General features: G+C 38.8%; 2 protein-coding genes across 3 annotated transcripts in view; both read right to left on the bottom strand.

Annotated features, from left to right (window-relative positions):
• Positions 1-734: 734 nt before the first annotated feature.
• Positions 735-12,247, bottom strand: LOC139756782 (ubiquinone biosynthesis O-methyltransferase-like). The gene is given in 9 exon segments (XM_071676564.1): positions 735-1,147; positions 1,595-1,658; positions 1,660-1,755; positions 4,495-4,627; positions 5,935-6,044; positions 6,615-6,741; positions 6,975-7,235; positions 7,588-7,716; positions 12,174-12,247. Coding segments are annotated over 8 exon segments (1,008 nt in total). The 5' UTR covers positions 7,683-7,716; positions 12,174-12,247; the 3' UTR covers positions 735-1,025.
• Positions 12,248-16,493: 4,246 nt separating this feature from the next.
• The window catches only part of mora (CHORD-like protein), a 32,769-nt gene continuing 25,712 nt past the window's right edge, over positions 16,494-23,550 (bottom strand). The window contains exons 6-8 of one of the 2 annotated variants that reach the window (XM_071676562.1): positions 21,178-21,363; positions 19,164-19,372; positions 16,494-16,647 (exon numbers count right to left, since the gene is read on the bottom strand). In XM_071676562.1, coding sequence (XP_071532663.1) covers positions 19,166-19,372; positions 21,178-21,363 — 393 coding nt within the window. In that variant the 3' untranslated portion in view covers positions 16,494-16,647; positions 19,164-19,165. Of the gene's footprint in view, positions 16,648-18,827; positions 18,997-19,163; positions 19,373-21,177; positions 21,364-23,550 lie in introns of those variants that run through there. The other variant, XM_071676563.1, reaches the window with a different exon arrangement.

Here is a 23,550-nt window from a genome sequence, read left to right as displayed (position 1 = left end):
CTTTCTTCATCTGTTTCTCCATACCAGTGTACACCTAGCATCACTTCACAAGGCAATGAACTTGGGGATCATGGAAATAAACCATAGGCTTGCAAGTATCTTAGGAATGGTCATCGGTAGTAAGTGCTATGGAGTTGCCAAGTTCTCACTGTCTCTATAAAAGCTGGTGGTAGATTTCTTTCCAGGGGGAACACAAGATCCTCATAAAGTCAAGCAACCATACATGAAAGCTAGCCATTTTCAATACAAACAGGCAGAAAACTTGAAATGGACAATCAAGTCCATGGTCTTTAACTAAAAAAAATGCATATATTTGTCTGTCTGTCTATCCATATCGCTGATATCCGTTCCCATGTGGAACTCCCTAAAGGGGGTGGCCATGGCAAAAGAGTTTCCCTTTAAGGGATAAAGCAGGGTAAAGTACCATCAAAAAAAAAAAAAAAAAAATCTGATAATGAAATATTGCTAACCAGTCTACTGTTCAGTCTGTTAGTTGCAGAAAAGAAATACTTGTAAACTTCTATTGTACATTTTGGATAGCATGGCAATTGTAATTTCCATTGAACAAATCTCCTGTCTCCCAAGCTTTCCAGCTTAAGTTTTTCTAATTTCACTTCCCTGATGACAGAAATCAATGGTTTCACAGTTTGTGGGAATTCCTTGTTCCAAGAATTAAGTTCTGCATATCAAACTGTTATGGATGACCATGGCTCAAAGGGTGATATTCTTAAATATTTTCAATTGGAAAAATCATTTAATTTTATTTTTTTCATTCTATCATTACAGACAGGATTATACAAGAAAAACTTCATATGAAACACAAAACAATACAAGATCTTGTAAAGCATTATCAATACTGCATTTTACAAGAGCCAATGACTAAGTGGAAAACATTACTCACAAATTTTGAATTTGAATTTCACTTTATTTACCCTTAAACTTGTCTTACTCACCTGACAAAATACTAAAATTCGAGGTGTCCAAGAAAATTGTTAGTTGCTTTTGCTGTACCATAACGTTACACATCACCTGCCCTTCTCCTTGACTGCATGTACAGCATAATTTATTGATGTATTTGACATCCAAAACCATTTATTTACCAGAGCATTGTATGACATCCCATGTACCATTCGAGTTACAAGTCCACCTATAAAAATGAAGTAACAAATTAGTTTTCATTATCAACAAAGTTTTCCTTTTCAAACTGCAAAATGAAAAAAAGCATGATGCCCTTACTAGATTAGGACCTAGCACTTAAAACATAAGAGAACAATATTATAATTCTTTTATGAACATTTGCCTTAAGAGAAGCAACCAGAACTGATGACCCCAAATATAAGAAAAAGAAGTTTTTGTATGTTCACAAATATACTCCAGTTACACATAGGATAACATAATTTCTAGTTCCCCAACAAAGATTTAATTCAAGTGCTAACTGGGTGAAGGAGTTAATGACAAATTAAGATTCACAAATGTATTTTCCTCACCAAGTATAATCTATGTAAGTGGACACAAATAGGATTTAATCAACTAAAATACTGATATCAGCTAAATCACTTCATTCAATAATGAAAAACATACTTATTGTGCTAACTTTTCTCAAGCATAAAAAGAAGCTCTTGACGAGGAATAAACTTGTTCCAGTCATGGGTTCCACGGTGGAAGCAGGCGCAGGGCATACTCAGCAATGGCAATAGCTCCCACCCATGAGAAGGTAGTCTTGTTGATAGTTGTTATGAAAAAAGAACCACCTGGCTATGGGAGATAACCCAGCTGATAACTGTCATGCTGCATTTCTGCAAGCAAGTCAAATCAAGTACAGGAAAGCACATTTCAAAGACAGTTTATAAAATCATTCACACAAGCAAGTCAGATCAAGTACAGTAAAGCACATTTCAGACAATTTAGAAAATCATTTAAAGAACATAATTTTACTCAGCTCAAATTATCTCTTTCATTTCTTAAGAATCTTGGACATGGATTACTTTATCATTCAAATATTCCCTTACATCTGGCAAATATTGCTAATTCACATAATTCTACCTCTTAAGGTACCTTAATTGTGCTCATTCCAACTTCATTACTTTTTTCTTTCATACTATTCGCCATTTCCTGCGTCAGTGAGGTAGCGTTAAGAACAGAGGACCGAGCCTTTGAGGGATCATCCTCACCTGGCCCCCCTCTCTGTTCCTTCTTTTGGAAAATTAAAAAAAAAAAAGAGGAGAGGATTTCCAGCCCCCCGCTCCCTCCACTTTTAGTCGCCTTCTACGACACGCAGGGAATACATGGGAAGTATTCTTTCTCCCCTATCCCTTAACCCTTTCAGTGCTACATGTAGTGTGCTGCCCCGAGCCAGATTTTTGGCTTGATAAACTACATGGTTCATAAGGTTATTTAATGTATGTATGATTCATGGTGAGGTGCCTGAGGATTGGAGGAATGCTTGCATAGTGCTATTGTACAAAGGCAAAGGGGATAAAAGTGAGTGCTCAAATTACAGAGGTATACGTTTGTTGAGTATTCCTGGGAAATTATATGAGAGAGTATTGATTGAGAGGGTGAATGTATGTACAGAGCATCAGATTGGGGAAGAGAAGTGTGGTTTCAGAAGTGGTAGAGGATGTGTGGATCAGGTGTTTGCTTTGAAGAATGTATGTGAGAAATACTTAGAAAAGCAAATGGATTTGTATATAGCATTTATGGATCTGGAGAAGGCATATGATAGAGTTGATAGAGATGCTCTGTGGAAGGTATTAAGAATATATGGTGCGGGAGGCAAGTTGTTAGAAGCAGTGAAAAGTTTTTATCGTGGATGTAAGGCATGTGTACGTGTAGGAAGAGAGGAGAGTGATTGGTTCTCAGTGAATGTTGGTTTGCAGGAGGGGTGTGTGATGTCTCCATGGTTGTTTAATTTGTTTATGGATGGGGTTGTTAGGGAGGTGAATGCAAGAGTTTTGGAAAGAGGGGCAAGCATGCAGTCTGTTATGGATGAGAGAGCTTGGGAAGTGAGTTAGTTGTTGTTCGCTGATGATACAGCACTGGTGGCAGATTCATGTGAGTAACTGCAGAAGCTAGTGACTGAGTTTGGTAAAGTGTGTGAAAGAAGAAAGCTGAGAGTAAATGTGAATAAGAGCAAGGTTATTAGGTACAGTAGGGTTGAGGGACAACTCAACTGGGAGGTAAGTTTGAATGGAGAAAAACTGGAGGAAGTGAAGTGTTTTAGATATCTGGGAGTGGATTTGGCAGTGGATGGAACCATGGAAGCGGAATTGAATGATAGGGTGGGGGAGGGGGCGAAAGTTCTGGGAGCAGTGAAGAATGTGTGGAAGTCGAGGACATTATCTCGGAAAGCAAAAATGGGTATGTTTGAAGGAATAGTGGTTCCAACAATGTTATATGGTTGCGAAGCGTGGGCTATAGAGTTGTGCAGAGGATGGTGAATGTGCTGGAAATGAGATGTTTGAGGACAATATGTGGTGTGAGGTGGTTTGATCGAGTAATTAATAATAGGGTAAGAGAAATGTGAGGTAATAAAAAGAGTGTGGTTGAGAGAACAGAGGAGGGTATTTTGAAATGGTTTGGTCACATGGAGAGTATGAGTGAGGAAAGATTGACCAAGAGGATATATGTGTCAGAGGTGGAGGGAACGAGGTGAAGCGGGAGACCAAACTGGAGGTGGAAAGATGGAGTGAAAAAGATTTTGAGTGATCGGGGCCTGAACATGCAGGAGAGTGAAAGGCGTGCAAGGAATAGAGTGAATTGGAACGATGTGGTATACCGGGGTTGACATGCTGTCAATGGATTGAACCAGGGCATGTGAAGCGTCTGGGGTAAACCATGAAAAGTTTTGTGGGGCCTGGATTTGGAAAGGGAGCTGTGGTTTCAGTGCATTATTACATGATAGCTAGAGAGTGAGTGTAAACGAATGTGGCCTTTGTTGTCTTTTCCTAGCACTACCTTGCGCACATGCTGGGGGAGGGGGTTGTTATTTCATGTGTGGCAGGGTGGCGATGGGAATGAATAAAGGCAGACAGTATGAGTTATGTACATGTGTATATATGTATATGTCTGTGTGTGCATGTATATGTATACGTTGAGATGTATAGGTATGTATATTTGCGTGCGTGGACATGTAAGTATATACATGTGTACGTGGGTGGGTTTGGCCATTCTTTTGTCTGTTTCCTTGTGCTACCTCGCTAACGCAGGAGACAGCGACAAAGTAAAATAAATAAATAAAATATCAATGAAAATAAATAAACTACATGGTAAATTATGATGTGCTTTTGAACAAACAAATAAATTGTAGTCATGAATTATTAATAAAAATCTAATAAAATACTAGAAAAGAATGAACAAGTAAGAAAGACTGAAACTACATACACTAACTTACTTTGAATGTGGGAAAAGGGAAAAATGATAAAGATAAACAAATAGATAGATCAAATTTTGAGCTAAATACGAGGAAAATATCAGCACTATTTGTTCGCTAACCTTTATAATATTTGCACAGGTGTTAATAAAGAGATCAATGGCATCAACATGTTCCAGGACCTCTGAAGCAATCACTGCATCATACTTTTCATCAATTATCTCTGCATGGTCTTCTATTGTGCCATACACATACCTGTGAGCCATGGAAGAACAAGAAGATAAATAAGAAAACAAAATAAACTTCTGAAATAATTAAACCCTTTACAATGGCAACATATGCAGGCAGACCATATAATCCTCTGAAAAACTGCATAACTATCCACTGTAGTCACTGATGGGCAACTGAGACCTTCAGGTAGCTCCAACAATAACTCATACTTTTTTGGGATGTCACCAGTGGCCCACTTACAGCATGTGCAAAACTCAACTTAGGCAGGAAATCATGTGCCTTAACTGAGGACAGTTTATCCTAATACACTTTCCTCCATGAAGAACAATTGTACCGTCTTACACTTGTCTCAATCATGGGCAATAGCAATGAAAGGTTAAAAAATTAGAATACACGAGCGAGTGGGGATGAGGTCAATGGAAGTTAAAGCACAATGTGCTAAGTGACAGAGATGCATAATGGAGGTAGTTGAATATGAATGTGTTAAGAGGATGCATAAGATTGTGCTATGGAATTGAGCACAAAAAATGATAATGCATTAAGGTAAACAGAAAACATGCATTAAAGAATGGTGGAAAAGTGGTCTGTATGTTGGGATACCAGAATAGGGCAACTGAAGTAAATGAAATGTGGGAAGAGGAAGGCATTTAATGATGAAGTGTGAGTGAGTGTTGCTCATTCTGACAAATGGGTAGTAAGGTAGCAATGAGACACAAGCTGCTAATGAGGATTTCATCCTCAGCTTTTCAACAGCTGTCTTTCTCGGTAAAATATTCTCCAGAGGAAGACAACTGAGGAAAACTGATAATTAAATCCTGATTAGCAGCTCACGTCTCATTGCTTCCATACTACCAGGGTGAGTGAGGTGCATGTGGTGTGAAAAGTTGAAAGGGGATAATGAAAAAAGAATAATGAGTGGTATGTGGAATTTAAATAACTGGAGGAGAAAAGATAAATGTATGGACAGAATCTGGAAGAAGGAGAGCAAATGATATAAAGGAGTTAAAGAGAAATATTTAGGTCAAGAAAAATTTTCAAGAGCTAGAAAAGAGTGCAGGTGAGAAAGGTGTGTGTGTGTGTGTGTGTGTGTGTGTGTGTGTGTGTGTGTGTGTGTGTGTGTGTGTGTGTGAACACTTCCATACCTTCAGCAAAGACCTTTATGCTATATTCAAAAAGAAACACCACACCAGGAGACGTAACTGCCATTCCAACTAGTCAAAAATTGTATCTCACAAAGACATCCAATAAACCTTCACAAAGTGCCATATTTGAAGGGAAATTGTTGGAAGAAAGATGATAGTGAAATATTATACTCATTATATTCAACTCACTTTACATTTTGTTGAACTCTTGGGTCGTGGTCAGCATGCATGATGGCAACAGAGATGTTTTCTTCAGCAGCATCTAAGCCAACCACTTTTGCTCCTAATCTGGCTAATGGCTGCAAATAAACGTCATAGAAAGACACATGTAATACTATGAAATGTGTGGCAGAATTAATAATGAATTCATTACAAACAGCTGGCAGTTCAATATCCAGGAACTTATGAAATAATATATCTATAAAATATCTTTATAAATATCATCAATCATATACAGTATTAACCAAAGTAAAGAATTCTTTTTCTAACAAGGTCTACTATTGGTAACATCCTACATACTTATAAAGGTTCTCTACCCAACCTCCTCTCATAGCTTTCATAGTTATTTCAGACCACACACAGTATTTTATCCTGTGCTTCTCCCAAACGTCATGTATCCCATCATCCTTCCCTATAGCAAGTATCTATCTTCTTTCACTGTGCATCACCTGACCCCAAATCATTTCTCCATCACATCTTCCTTTACCCCAAAAACTGTTTCTTCTGTCTATCTATCAAAAGTTACCTTACCTCACACAGTATCCCTCCACCACACCCTACATCAAGAATCTTCAATCCTGTCAGTGCCTGGGGGCCATCTACGTACTGAGGCTTAGCTAAGTGAGACTGAATCAAAAAAGTTACCTTACCTCACACAGTATCCCTCCGCCACACCCTACATCAAGAATCTTCAATCCTGTCAGTGGCTGGGGGCCATCTGCGTACTGAGGCTTAGCTAAGTGTGACTGAATCAAACCTTCTCGAATCATAGATACCCTGAAATGTGAAATGCCCACATTATCATGCAGAGTTGAAGCAATCTTTGAGAAGCAAAATTTAAGACAAAACTGATACATCAAAATTACAGAAACATAAAACCAGTAAAAAATATAAACTTTATCATCCAGATGTCTTACATAAAATATCTTCACAGATATGCACTGTACTACAGTGCATTAAACTAGGTAATTTACTTCTACAGTACAGCTCACAAATACTTCAATCTGTACCGTAATCTATTAAGAGAATGTAAGGGTTTACAGTCCCCATGTAGATCCCACCATGAGTCTGCCATTGCTCGAAACTTTGCTACTTCCTCCTCAATGTATGTAGATCCTATGTCATTACTAGTGCTGCCAGAACTACCTGGTTCTGAGCTACTTGAATCACTACCTTCATCTTGAGCATTATCAGAGGCAAAATTTGCAGAATTTCCGATTGGTATATTTGTAATGTTGGCATCAATGGGAGGCCTTCCCTCAACAGCAGTGCTGCAAGTAGTTAACATTAAATGACCTTTGACATCGTAGCAGATCAATAATAAATTATAATAATCTTTATAATACTACTTTGTACAACAAGCAAAAAATTCTATACTACCAATTGTTTCCAAAAATTACATATACTGGCAAGGACATATTTCTTTTAAAATGCACACATAGCAGGTACTTGTAAAAAATTCAACTGAAATGCAAAGGTTATAGTTTCAACTTATCAACTAAATATAATATAAAAATTTCATCAGGTATAACACATTTCCAGAAGCCAACAATATTGTATTCAATTTCAGAGCAATATCCTGAGTCACTATTCTCATGATTTCACACAATATATGAAACTTACCCATATGGGGACAGAGATTTAGAAAAGGTGACAGCAGCCAGCATCTTATGTAGGCCCCTCATAGTGCTAAAAGTACATACTTGTCTCAGCATCATCACTAATCCCAAGGCAGGTATCAAAACAAATTATCTGAAAAATGTAACAAAGCTCATTTCCCATAACAATGTACTATGTTTATACTGCAGTGTACTGAATTTTTAAGTAAAATCATCACAACATGTCTGTATTCATTGTATGGATAAATTCCAACCACAGAGCTCAAAATCTAAAAGAATAACAATGCTAGGCAATTAATGCAGTATCTTAGCACTCACTGACACACACAAACAAACACAAACAAAGCTAAAAGTTCACCTTATACAATGTCAAAACTAGGTGCCATCATAATAAGAAGGGATATATTCTGTGGTTTCAGAATCAGAGGTGATCAGTCACTCAGTAATGAGCATACACAATAAAATTTTTACTATTGTGATTACATCTATTCAACCATCAAATACAAAAGGCTACCAATAATCCTGATACAGTACATTCAAACAACTGATATTCTATTTATCTATATCTGTAATATATGTTCCCAACACAAACTCCCTTATGGAGGCACAGCAACAAAGTCTCCATAACTAGTGAACTCCACTGTCACTTCTTAGCCTTTAGTGCCTCATATTGATGCAGTGCTTGCAGAGGCTCCTATGTAATGCTCCTACCTACTACCACTACCTAATGTCTCTACCTAATGCTCCTGCCTAAATGTTCCTATCTACTGCTCCTACCATTTTGCCGAGGCAAGACTCGCACATGGTGCTCACGGCAGGAAAATCTAGTTATGAAGAATGGGCCGTTAAGTGTATTCAAGTGTATTCTTATTAGATATAATAAGAAAAGATTGTGCGTTTCTGGGTAGAATGCCAGTAGCCCACATGTGGGTGATGCAGAGACAGTTACCTGGGTCAGAGGAGTGCAACGTGACAACCACTAAAGTGTTGGCTCACTATGCAGCCATCACTAACCCTCTCGATACCCAGTTGGGTAGTATAGGTAATATACTTCTCTGGTCATTGGCTGCCTACCAACTATTACCTACCACAACAGATATGAATTTATCAGACTTAGAGAGGTTAGGGAGAGTGAGAGGATTAGGGAAAATGATTTGGTAAACAGAGAAGAGGTAGTAAAAGCTTTGCAGAAGATGAAAGCCGGCAAGGCAGCAGGTTTGGATGGTATTGCAGTGGAATTTATTAAAAAAGGGGGTGACTGTATTGTTGACTGGTTGGTAAGGTTATTTAATGTATGTATGATTCATGGTGAGGTGCCTGAGAATTGGCGGAATGCTTGCATAGTGCCATTGAACAAAGGCAAAGGGGATAAGAGTGAGTGCTCAAATTACAGAGGTATAAGTTTGATGAGTATTCCTGGGAAATTATATGGAAGGGTATTGATTGAGAGGGTGAAGGTATGTACAGAGCATCAGATTGGGGAAGAGCAGTGTGGTTTCAGAAGTGGTAGAGGATGTGTGGATCAGGTGTTTGCTTTGAAGAATGTATGTGAGAAATACTTAGAAAAGCAAATGGATTTGTATGTAGCATTTATGGATCTGGAGAAGGCATATGATAGAGTTGATAGAGATGCTCTGTGGAAGGTACTAAGAATATATGGTGTGGGAGGCAAGTTGTCAGAAGCAGTGAAAAGTTTTTATCGAGGATGTAAGGCATGTGTACGTGTAGGAAGAGAGGAAAGTGATTGGTTCTCAGTGAATGTAGGTTTGTGGCAGGGGTGTGTGATGTCTCCATGGTTGTTTAATTTGTTTATGGATGGGGTTGTTAGGGAGGTGAATGCAAGAGTTTTGGAAAGAGGGGCAAGTATGCAGTCTGTTGTGGATGAGAGAGCTTGGGAAGTGAGTCAGTTGTTGTTCGCTGATGATACAGCGCTGGTGGCTGATTCATGTAAGAAACTGCAGAAGCTGGTGACTGAGTTTGGTAAAGTGTGTGAAAGAAGAAAGTTAAGAGTAAATGTGAATAAGGGCAAGGTTATTAGGTACAGTAGGGTTGAGGGTCAAGTCAATTGGGAGGTAAGTTTGAATGGAGAAAAACTGGAGGAAGTAAAGTGTTTTAGATATCTGGGAGTGGATCTGGCAGCAGATGGAACCATGGAAGTGGAAGTGAATCATAGGGTGGGGGAGGGGGCAAAAATCCTGGGAGCCTTGAAGAATGTATGGAAGTCGAGAAAATTATCTCTGAAAGCAAAAATGGGTATGTTTGAAGGAATAGTGGTTCCAACAATGTTGTATGGTTGCGAGGCATGGGCTATGGATAGAGTTGTGCGCAGGAGGGTGGATGTGCTGGAAATGAGATGTTTGAGGACAATATGTGGTGTGAGGTGGTTTGATCGAGTAAATAATAATAGGGTAAGAGAGATGTGTGGAAATAAGAAGAGCGTGGTTGAGAGAGCAGAAGAGGGTGTTTTGAAATGGTTTGGTCACATGGAGAGAATGAGTGAGGAAAGATCGACCAAGAGGATATATGTGTCAGAGGTGGAGGGAACGAGGAGAAGTGGGAGACCAAACTGGAGGTGGAAAGATGGAGTGAGAAAGATTTTGAGTGATTGGGGCCTGAACATGCAGGAGGGTGAAAGGCGGGCAAGGAATAGAGTGAATTGGATCGATGTGGTATACCGGGGCTGACACGCTGTCAATGGATTGAATCAGGGCATGTCAAGCGTCTGGGGTAAACCATGGAAAGTTCTGTGGGGCCTGGATGTGGAAAGGGAGCTGTGGTTTTGGGCATTATTGCATGACAGCTAGAGACTGAGTGTGAATGAATGGGGCCTTTGTTGTCTTTTCCTAGTGCTACCTCGCACACATGAGGGGGAGGGGGATGTTATTCCATGTGTGACAAGGTGGCGATGGGAATGAATAAAGGCAGACAGTGTGAACTGGGCGCATGTGTATATATGTATATGTCTGTGTGTGTATATATATGTGTACATTGAGATGTATGGGTATGTATATTTGCATGTGGGGACGTGTATGTATATACATGTGTATGGGGGTGGGTTGGGCCATCCCTTTCGTCTGTTTCCTTGCGCTACCTCGCAAACACAGGAGACAGTGACAAAGCAAAATAAAATAAATAAATAAATAAAAATAATAATAATAATAATAATAATAATAATAATACTAACAATAATGATAATAATAATAATAATAAAACTTTATATCTATGGCACCACACACACAAATATTTTGGTAAAAGAAAATAATTTACGTCTCGGGAACATAAGAAATTTGACTAAGTACACTAAAAGTTCATAAATGATAAAAATATACATTGTTTTCATTCACAAGTTAGCTTTGTTTCAAAGCCTTGTACTGTATATCATACCCGGATCCAGTGAATCATGTAAATGAAAGAAGTCATGATAAACACCAAATTTACAGCCTCATTGATTAGATTTCACAAAACAGATGTTTGCAAGTTTTATTACTTCATACATATACTAAAATGAAATTTATTTTTTGTAACCCGACACTTTCTTAAAATCACAGCCATACTCTCTTATCATATACTTGGTAATATACTCAACCCATGCCATAACCACAGCCTTCCTCAACATTTCTCAGAGGGGGTGCTTGGGTACTGAATCAATAAATTAGTTAGCAAAATGACCAATACATTACTTACCATCCTTCTTCTCCCAAAATCTGCTTGCATGTGGTTACACTACAAAATACATGCAGAAAACATCATTTAGATGGGAAACACGAACCTCTGCAATGGGAGCAAAGATTTTGGAAAGGCACTTTAAGTATCTGCAATCTACAATAAAGGAAAATAAAAAATATTCAACCTGACAGAATACTACAAGAAAGATAAGAAGAATAGATAAAAGGCTAACAGGAATAGGCTACTGTCTTTGAGAGGCTGCAGTAGGGTACAGTAATCTTAATAAATATGACAAGACGAGGCCAGGAATATGGTATTGTAATCTAAATAGATATGACAAAGCAGGAAAGGAGTGGGATACCAGAAAATGGAGAAGGAAAATGAGAATCTAGGTAAGCCTGGAAATTTATAAATAAAAAAAAAAGAAACAGGCAAAAGAAAAAAATGTACAACAAAGGAACATCCTTAACGATATTCCTGTGTATAAAAAAAAATATAACCTGCCTCTTACCTGCCTGTACAGGTCAGGAGGAATAGATTCTCAGAGGGAGTTATAACCTGACTCTTTCGTAAAGCAGAAGTGGATGTTCCACTTGCCTACCCCAAGTACAATAAAATACCCGAAGTTTAACTGAAATAGTATTTTGGGAAGCTTCTCCCCCGTCAGCATGGCTGGTATGGAACACTTTGGAAAGGAATTCACCATTTTCCTGCTCCTGACGTGAGTACAGCACCAGTGCGACATAAATGGAGTACAGTATTAGGGGAGGAATGAACAGATACTAGTTTCGTCTGATTCCATGCAAAAAATAAAGAGACAGCGATAAACTTAAACTCTTCCCTTACTAGTACATTATAAACGCTTTATCTAATATAAAACTACCATATTCTGCTTTTTCATAAACACGTCAAGAGACTATTTACCTCAGGCCAGACACAAGAGTTAGCGTTTCTGCCTGTTGTTTGTTTACATAATTTGTCCATTTTTTGTCTTTCATTTGCAGGGGTAACAACACTAATAGTCCCATATGCTGGAACTGGCTTTATTATTATTATTATCATAATTATTATTATTATTATTATTATTATTATTATTATTATTATTATTATTATTATCATTATTATTAGTATTACGTTAAAGGCTCATGACCATGGAAAATTATTTGGAAAAGATGACCATGGAAAATTATTTATCAAAAGGTAAGAAGTTGCAAGCAGCTTTTATGGATATGGAGAAAGCATATGACAAAGTCAAATGGAATGCTTTGTGGGATGTTTTAAGGATATATGGTATAGGGGGACAACTGTTGGATGGAGTGAAAGCTATAGAGGAGCAAATGCATATGTAAGTGTGGATGGAGAGCTGAGCAAAAGTTTTGGGATACATATAGGTATGAGGCAGGGCTGTGTTATGCCTCATTTACTTTTTAGTTATTTTTATTCTATATTTATTTTGCTTTGTCGCTGTCTCCTGCGTTAGCGAGGTAGCGCAAGGAAACAGACGAAAGAATGGCCCAACACACACACATACACATGTATCTTCATACACGTATATACTGTATATGGATGGAGTGATAAGAGAGATGAAGGCAAAACTAGGAAAAAGGGGTGCATAGATGGAGTGTTTGCGGATTATATTATGTTGTTTGCTGAGAGTGAAGAGGAATTGCGGAAGGTTGTCATTGTGTTTTATGGGGTGTGTGTAAGCATAGGTGATTGAAGGTAAATGCAAGTAAAAGTACAGTGATGGTGTTTGAAAAGAAACTGAGTGAAAGTATAGATTTTGTACATCCATATAGAGTGAAAGAAGAAAGTGTACTAAATTATGTTTTGGATATGAGGGGGAAAAAGAAGGGAAGAAGTGAGAGAATTTAAGCATCCAGGAGCTGTCATGGGTAAGAGTGGTGATATGGAAGGAGAGATAAAGGAAAGAGCAGTACAGGGTAGAAGAGTCATTGGATCCCTTAATAGAATAATGAAGGGTAAAAGTGTAAGTATGGAAGTGAAGAGAGGATTAAGGGACAGCATAGTGTCCCAACCCTGATCTATGCAGCTGGAACCTGGACATGGGATGAGTCACAGAGATCAAGAATCCTCGCTCTGGAAATGAGCTCTTTGAGAAGAGCATGTGGTGTGACTAGATGGAATGAAGAAAGAAATGAAAGGGTGTATGAGAGATGTGGTATGGCAGGGAGTGGTAGAAGGGGTGAAACGTAATACTCTGACGTGGATTGGGAATGTGGAAAGAATGCAAGACTGGAGGTTTACAAAGAAAGTGTACCACAGTACATTAAAGGGTTTGCTGTGAGTGGAAGACCACCTGTGACATGGGCAAATAGGGTAGAGGAATACTGGAGGGAGAGAAATGTGGAAGAATGTGTAAAATGGTGTATGAGAGGGAGGCACGTAAGGACAGGCATAAGTGGAGACTACTGCTGAGGCCACTCGTTGATGGGAGTTCCCGGAGGAACGGGTATCAGAGACATAGATAGATATCCATCTAGGTTTTCCAGTCCCCTTTAGTCACCTTCTACGGCACACAGAATATGGAGGTAGAGTTCTTTCTTCCCTGCTTCAGGGATATCTTTTAATAAGTTATTATTATTTTGCTTTGTCGTTGTCTCCCACGTTAGCGAGGTAGCGAAAGAAAGACGAAAGAATGGCCCAACCCACCCACATACACATGTATATACATACACGTCCACACACGCAGATATACATACCTATACATCTCAACGTATACATATATATACACACAGACATATACATAAATACACATGTACATAATTCATACTGTCTGCCTTTATTCATACCCATCACCACCCTGGCACATGAAATAACAACCCCTTCACCCGGCATGTGCGTGAGGTAGTGCTACGAAAAGACAACAAAGGCCACATTCGTTCACACTCAGTCTCTAGCTGTCATGAATAATGCACCGAAACCATAGCTCCTTCTCCACATCCAGGCCCCACAGAACTTTCCACGGTTTACCCTGGACGCTTTACATGCCCTGGTTCAATCCATTGACCACGTCGACCCCAGTATACGACATCGTTCCAGTTCACTCTATTCCTCGCACGCCTTTCACCCTCCTGCATGTTCAGGCCCTGATCACTCAAAATTTTTTTTCACTCCATCTTTCCACCTCCAATTTGGTCTCCCACTTCTTGTTCCCTCCACCTCTGACACATACATCCTCTTGGTCAATCTTTCCTCACTCATTCTCTCTATGTGACCAAACCATTTCAAAACACCCTCTTCTGCTCTCTCAACCACCCTCTTTTTATTACCACACATCTCTCTGACCCTGTTATTACTTACTCCATCAAACCATTTCACACCACATATTGTCCTCAAACATCTCATTTCCAGCACATCCACCCTCCTCCTCACAACTCTATCTATAGCCTACACCTTGCAACCGTATGAGATTGTTGGAACCCTTATTCCTTCAAACATACCCATTTTTGCTTTCCGAGATAATGTTTTCGACTTCCAAACATTCTTCGAGGCTCCCACAATTTTCACCCCCTCCCCACCCTATGATTCACTTCCGCTTCCATGGTTCCATCCACTGCCAAATCCACTCCCAGATATCTAAAACACTTTACTTCCTCCAGTTTTTCTCCATTCAAACTTACCTCCTAATTGACTTGTCCCTCAACCCTACTGTACCTAATAACCTTGCTCTTATTCACGTTTACTCTTAACTTTCTTCTTTCACACACTTTACCAAACTCAGTCACCAGCTTCTGCAGTTTCTCACATGAATCAGCCACCAGCGCTGTATCATCAGCGAACAACATCTGACTCACTTCCCAAGCTCTCTCATCCACAACAGACTTCATACTTGCCCCTCTTTCCAAAACTCTTGCATTCACCTCCCTAACAACCCCATCCATAAACAAATTAAACAACCATGGAGACATCGCACACCCCTGCCGCAAACCTACATTCACTGAGAACCAATCACTCTCCTCTCTTCCTACACGTACACATGCCTTACATCCTCGATAAAAACTTTTCACTGCTTCTAACAACTTGCTTCCCACACCATATATTCTTAATACCTTCCACAGAGCATCTCTATCAACTCTATCATATGCCTTCTCCAGATCCATAAATGCTACATACAAATCCATTTGCTTTTCTAAGTATTTCTCACATACATTCTTCAAAGCAAACACCTGATCCACACATCCTCTACCACTTCTGAAACCACACTGCTCTTCCCCAATCTGATGCTCTGTACATGCCTTCACCCTCTCAATCAATACCCTCCCATATAATTTCCCAGGAATACTCAACAAACTTATACCTCTTTAATTTGAGCACTCACTTTTATCCCCTTTGCCTTTGTACAATGGCACTATGCAAGCATTCCGCCAATCCTCAGGCACCTCACCACGAGTCATACATACATTAAATAATCTTACCAACCAGTCAACAATAGTCACCCCCTTTTTTAATAAATTCCACTGCAATACCATCCAAACCCACTGCCTTGCCGGCTTTCATCTTCCACAAAGCTTTTACTACCTCTTCTCTGTTTACCAAATCACTCTCCCTAACCCTCTCACTTTTCACACCACCTCGACCAAAACACCCTATATCTGCCACTCTATCATCAAACATTCAACAAACCTGCTACTATGGTATGTATAAAAGAAGAAATCATGAAAGAAAGCAGGAAATAAAATTAACAATGGAACTGATATTGATAATGAACCAAGTTATACTAAAGTAGAGAGTTTGGACATTAGTATTCTGTGCCATGATTTATCTGGTAAATGGATATGACCTGATATGGAGAGAAATATGGAAAGTAAAGTCGACCAATGTGCATGACAAAAATAATTTTCACTTCCTACCCAAACACAAATGATCATGGGAGAAACCAATTGCTTGCCTATCCTTACAGCTTATTATCAGTGTAACCTGTAGAACAAAGACCCCAACACAATGGATTTTTGATTTAATGAACAAATAATATTACAGTACATTAACAATAAATTAAAATATCATAAACTCTTCACCATGGGCATTTCATATCGCACGTTTTTTTGGTAGAGTGGGGTAGACTCGCTTTGTTTCTGTTTCAGTCTGCCTCAAGCTGTCGTGCGGTCAGGTTGTATATTAAGTGTTTCTGTTATCTAAGAATTGTAACTATTTATCAAATAATTTTGCAATCCTTATAATTCAAAACGGCATCGTGATTGTAAGAGGTGCAATGAAAGCAGGTAGTCCATCCTCACTTTATTAAAAAGAAGTAACCTTTCACAGGCGAGGGGTAGCATCACCTCTATATCAGTCTGACTCCTGCCTCCAACTGCCTGGTGAATGTTCCCACGCTGTTGTATTCCTGCCGCCCAACTATTGTACCACACACTAAACCCTAGTTAAAAAAAAAGTATGAACTTAAATGTGGCATAGAAATACGTTACATTTGATTATCGGACTTTTGGCATTAACGGACATCCTATCCACACCCCCATTAACCCGTTAAATTGAGGGATTACTGTAAAAAGATGTTTGCTTACCTTGCAGAGTGAGTGGGTTGGAACAATTCTCAATTAGCCGGAATCATGAATTATATGGCAGTAAAAGCCATATAGTAAAAGCTTTGCGGAAGATGAAAGCCGGCAAGGCAGCAGGTTTGGATGGTATTGCAGTGGAATTTATTAAGAAAGGGGGTGACTGTATTGTTGACTGGTTGGTAAGGTTATTTAATGTATGTATGACTCATGGTGAGGTGCCTGAGGATTGGCGGAATGCGTGCATAGTGCCATTGTACAAAGGCAAAGGGGATAAGAGTGAGTGCTCAAATTACAGAGGTATAAGTTTGTTGAGTATTCCTGGTAAATTATATGGGAGGGTATTGATTGAGAGGGTGAAGGCATGTACAGAGCATCAGATTGGGGAAGAGCAGTGCGGTTTCAGAAGTGGTAGAGGATGTGTGGATCAGGTGTTTGCTTTGAAGAATGTATGTGAGAAATACTTAGAAAAGCAAATGGATTTGTATGTAGCATTTATGGATCTGGAGAAGGCATATGATAGAGTTGATAGAGATGCTCTGTGGAAGGTATTAAGAATATATGGTGTGGGAGGCAAGTTGTTAGAAGCAGTGAAAAGTTTTTATCGAGGATGTAAGGCATGTGTACGTGTAGGAAGAGAGGAAAGTGATTGGTTCTCAGTGAATGTAGGTTTGCGGCAGGGGTGTGTGATGTCTCCATGGTTGTTTAATTTGTTTATGGATGGGGTTGTAAAGGAGGTAAATGCAAGAGTCCTGGAAAGAGGGGCAAGTATGAAGTCTGTTGGGGATGAGAGAGCTTGGGAAGTGAGTCAATTGTTGTTCGCTGATGATACAGCGCTGGTGGCTGATTCATGTGAGAAACTGCAGAAGCTGGTGACTGAGTTTGGTAAAGTGTGTGGAAGAAGAAAGTTGAGAGTAAATGTGAATAAGAGCAAGGTTATTAGGTACAGTAGGGGTGAGGGTCAAGTCAATTGGGAGGTGAGTTTGAATGGAGAAAAACTGGAGGAAGTGAAGTGTTTTAGATATCTGGGAGTGGATCTGTCAGCGGATGGAACCATGGAAGCGGAAGTGGATCATAGGGTGGGGGAGGGGGCGAAAATTTTGGGAGCCTTGAAAAATGTGTGGAAGTCGAGAACATTATCTCGGAAAGCAAAAATGGGTATGTTTGAGGGAATAGTGGTTCCAACAATGCTGTATGGTTGCGAGGCGTGGGCTATGGATAGAGATGTGCGCAGGAGGATGGATGTGCTGGAAATGAGATGTTTGAGGACAATGTGTGGTGTGAGGTGGTTTGATCGAGTAAGTAACGTAAGGGTAAGAGAGATGTGTGGAAATAAAAAGAGCGTGGTTGAGAGAGCAGAAGAGGGTGTTTTGAAATGGTTTGGGCACATGGAGAGAATGAGTGAGGAGAGATTGACCAAGAGGATATATGTGTCGGAGGTGGAGGGAACGAGGAGAAGAGGGAGACCAAATTGGAGGTGGAAAGATGGAGTGAAAAAGATTTTGTGTGATCGGGGCCTGAACATGCAGGAGGGTGAAAGGAGGGCAAGAAATAGAGTGAATTGGAGTCATGTGGTATACAGGGGTTGACGTGCTGTCAGTGGATTGAAGCAAGGCATGTGAAGCGTCTGGGGTAAACCATGGAAAGCTGTGTAGGTATGTATATTTGCGTGTGTGGACGTGTGTATGTACATGTGTATGGGGGGGGGGGGGGTTGGGCCATTTCTTTCGTCTGTTTCCTTGCGCTACCTCGCAAACGCGGGAGACAGCGACAAAGTATAAAAAAAAAAAAAAAAAAAAAAAAAAATTACATTTTGTGTTAGTGATTAGCAATCAGTTGATATTTGTTGAGGAGCAAGGCCTATATTATTCATCATGAGGTATTCATACACCAAAAAGGACGAAAGAGAATCTGGAATTCTGACAAAGAGCCTGTAGCTCCCTCCTTTGCTATCATGTTTAAATAGGAAAATACAATCAAATAAAGGAGTGGTTAAGTAACCTTATCACAAGTGGAACCAGTTATATAATACAGAAACAAGAAATCTTTAACAACTTTATTATTAATAATCTTGCATAATCATACACATTTTAGCATAGTCTTGACATGAAGCAGCCAGGAACCAATATCTATGCTAGTATTCAGGAAAAAAATTCAATAGAAATGATTGTTTTCTATGACTCCAGTTACATAACTGTTACAAAATCCTTCTGAAAAAAGTATAAAATTGGACTATCTTAGTGTAATTAGCAAATCTGTCTCAAGTATGATAAAATGCATCATGTTACTGGTTCATTAATAAAGGGCAGTTCAAGATGGTCATATTGCACATTCATATTTCAAAGCAGTAATCAAGTTATCCTAAAAATAGTTCTACCTTCAAAGGTCACTAAGGTCTACAGCATCTATCTTTTGCTCTAGTCCTCCATCTTCTGCTTTTTCATCAGCTTTCTCATCATCAGTCTTGTTCTCGTATGTCTGTCTTTCAATACTCAAAGTGCGCCAACTTGATGGTTCAGCTTTCCTTAATTTGATTTCTACTTTTGATGCTGCTAAACTTACACTGCTTTGGTCAACATCAATCAGCTGTGAACAAGAAAAATTTAAACACTTTAATATGCTATGTCCTCAACTGCAAAAATAATTCATAATTTACCTAGGTCAAGTATGTATCATTTTCCACAATGATTCTCTCTTTGAGCTAGGTTAAGCTACAAAACATTACCATAAGACAGTGGTATGTAAATGACTTGCACTTCAAGGTTCAATTAGTTGTTACTTTTGTCACAGTATGAATATAAAAAAGTCTCCATTTTTAAGTATAATAACCCTTCGTTATGATGTTCAGTATTTCATGTACAGAAGAAAAGATTATGGGTAATCACCTATTTTTACCTATTGTTGAGGCCACATCTTTTGAACATTCCCAATTATTGTGCAACCTTTTAACCTCTATGCTGTCTACATTTATCAAATCCTTTGTCAGTTTTTCCCATATATCCACAACTCACACTATAAGAGCCTCTCTTTTCAGCTTTTTTAATGTTTCTTACTATGTTTCATGTTGTCCTCTGATTGCATTTTTTTTTTAATACTTGTTCACCATTTCATACGTCAGCAAGGTAGCACTAGAACCAGATGAAGAAAGGCTACATTTGCTCAAATGTAGATATCATGGGCAATGCACTGAAACCACAGTCCCCTATCCACAATAAGGCCTTATAAACCTGTCTATGATTTCCCCCAGCCACTTTACACGCCCTGGCTCAGTCCACTGACAGCATGCCCTCTAATGTATACCACAACATTCAAATTCACTTTATCTCGTGCATGACTTTCATTATCCTGTATATTCAGGCCCCAAGCACTCAAAATATTTTTCACTTCATCCTTCCACCTCCAGTTTGATCTACCCATTCTCCTTGTCATATCCAAACATATTTCAAAGGACTGTTCATTGTCCACATTATCAATCTGGTTTAAAAACTTAGAGGTTGAGACGAGGTCAATCCTTACTATTATATCTTCCATGCCAAGCAAATGTAAGGTTTCTAGCACATGTGCTCTCATAAGCATAGCTGGCGGATGACTAACCATGGGGAAAAATTATTGTGCACTATCACCTAAGCCATCACCAAGGACCAGTGCATGGCCTTGAAATTGAGGTTCAAAACTTGGTGAGTAAATATTCTTCTAAAGACATTTCCCAGCTTGAGCAAATAACCATCTAGAGGCATTAAAGGGTTAAAGATCAATAATTTCTATATTCAGCTAGAAAACTTTCTTTACCAGTAATATAAAAACTTTAGTAAATTAGCCTACCTTTCCTTATTTCACATATATTGCATGCAAGGAATTTATATGCCACCCCTTTCCTTTCCCTCTACATTTGTAATACCTGACTATTTCCAGAAAACTGATCAAGTTCATTTTCTTTACCACATTACTGATCTATTCACAAGTAACAAGTGAACTCCTTGCACACACATTCTCATGCCCTATCTTACTTCCCACCATACCCAGTGCAAGTACTTCTGATTCATCCATTCAACTGATGCATCTCCATTCTCACTGAATGCATTCAATAAATATTTTGACATACCTGCTCTTTCCTTAGCTATTCCTCCAGTTTCTAAAAGCACAATATTTAGCTCTTTTCACTTTCAGTAACCAATACACTTACTTCTTTACAGCCACCTTGTCCATCTTTGCTTTCCAGTTCTGTAAGTTGATGACTTTCACTTAATTCTTGATATTTTCTCAAACAATCTCTTTGCATCTCTGTAACTTCTACATGCTAAATCATCCTCACCTCTATGGGTGTCTCCAATCATTTCACATCTTTCATACATTCCTTCCATTTCCAGAATAATAAAAACTTTAAAGCTTACCCCACAAAGTTCATTATCTAATGTAAATACCATTGCCTCTCCAAAGACAATATGCACATTAAGTCTGATGGGATTAGCTTCCACAAAGGTAGTTGCAGGATGTGAGAGCTTGGCATACACAGCAACATAAACGTGAGTGGCAGTTTGATGCCAATCATATCGGCAAGCAGCAATTCTCTTGGTGTCCTGAAAGTTAAGTTTTATTGTTTTATATTGATTACAGAGGTATTATCAACAGCCAAATGAAAAATTAATGTAACAACACAAACTTTTAATCAGTGACAGTGTTCACTTTCTTCCCATACATAAGGCAGCTCCCTAAAATGAAAAGTCACACATGCTAAGACTACAAATAAAACCTTTGACTTTGATAATTCCTATTTTGGTTAATGTCTCTAGCGTACCTATTCATTGTATGTCAACACCATTAACCAACATGTTAGAAGCTAATTCACTCCATTAACATGTTAATCAAATTCTTATTCAAGAAAAAATGAGCTGTTCGGTTAAATCGAAATTAGCAGCTTTCCCTAACAAATTAATCAAACATGATATCTGGTTATCAGCTTAATCAAGCATGCTATCTGATTATCAACCAAATAAGAATATCAAATAAGAATGGTATCTAGTTATCAGTCACAAATGACATGTGGCTATCAAATTAATCAAACATGGTACATTGCCATAAAGCCATTCAAGAATGATACATGGTGATCAATCATCAAGAATGGTATGCAGTTATCAAATGAATCATGCATGGTATCTGCTTATCACTTTAATGAAGCATGATATCTTATTAATCAACGAAGGCATATGTTTATCAAATTAATCTAAAGTGATATCTGGTTACCAACTTAAATGGAATTGTATTTGGGTAGAAATTTAAATTTTGTATATCACTTTCAAATTAATAAAGCATGGTAACAAATTGTTTACAAAGGTAATCAAGTATGGTATTTGGTTATCAAATCAATCCAGTGTGATACTGATACATGATTAAAAATCAATCAAGCACAATATTTTGTTCTAGTCACCCAAAAAAGTAACACTGGTTTATTCCTTCAGCTGATGAACCTTTCCTTCAGCTGCATTCATACTATAGCCCCACTTAATATCAGTTTCATACTCAACACTATCCTCCACCAGCTATTATTTCCAAGTCTGCTTTTCACTTAACTTTAGCCTTTTAACAAGTTTTCTAACTCACCACTTCAACTCAATCTCTTCACACCCAGGAGTCCCAAACCCCTTTGGCACAGTTTTAATTCTAGCGATGTCTTTCCAAGTAATGGCTAAACCAACCAGCATATACCTAAAGCTACTGCTCTGAAAGATACTCTTCATTCTGTAGTTGTTCAATTTTTTTTTTTCTGCACTTGTTCGCCATTTCCTGCATTAGCAAGACAGCACCAGGAACAGACTAAGAAAGGTCTCATTTACTCACACTCATTCTCTACCTATCATGTAATGCATGGAAACCATAGCTCCCATCCATGTAAGGCCCCATTAACCTTTCCATGGTTTCCCTTATCTGCTTCATATACCCTGATTCAGTCCATTGACAACTAGTCAACTCCTGTGCACCATACCATTCCAATTCACTCCACCCTGAACACACTGTTCACCCTCCTGCATGTTCAGGCTCTGATCATTCAGAATATTTTTCAATTCATCCCTCCATCTCTAATTTTGTCTCCTCTCATCCCTGTCCCCTCCACTTCAGACACATACAACTTACTTGCTAACCTCTCCTCACTCATTCTCTTTATATGTCCAAACCATTTCAGCACACCCTCTTCAACTCTTTCAACCATACGATTCTTATTACCACATCCTTTTATTACTTGCTAGATCAACCACCCCACACATACTGACCTTAAACATTTCATTTCTAAAATGTCCATCCTCCTCCAAACCAACCTACATAAAGCCCATGCCTTGCATCCATACAACATCACTGGGACTGCAATACCTTTAAAAATACCCATTTTCTCCCTTTCAGATACTGACCTTTCTTGCCACATTTCCTTAAGTTTCCAGAACCTTCAATCCCTCACCCACCTTATGACTCACTTCTGCCCCGCTGGTTCCATTTACTGCAACATCCACTTCCAGGTAGCTGCAACACTTAACTTACTCCAAATTTTCTCTATTTAAACTCATTCCCAAAGTAACCTGTCCCTTTGTTCTGCTAAACCTAATAACCATGCTTTTATGCACACATGAAAAGTCATCATTCCCATCTGCATGGATTCTAAAGACCAAGTTTAAACTGAAATGTAAACACAACAGATCAACAGACAGTGGAAACTATGAACCAAAGGAAAATAGACAGAGATGTCTGGGGATGTCATTCCCTTTTCTCCACTATGC

Source organism: Panulirus ornatus, chromosome 23 (genome assembly GCF_036320965.1).
Source record: "Panulirus ornatus isolate Po-2019 chromosome 23, ASM3632096v1, whole genome shotgun sequence".
NCBI classification, from domain to species: Eukaryota; Metazoa; Arthropoda; class Malacostraca; order Decapoda; family Palinuridae; genus Panulirus; species Panulirus ornatus.
The sequence above is the reverse complement of the archived record's forward strand: the minus strand, read 5'-3'. Positions and strand labels throughout refer to the sequence as shown.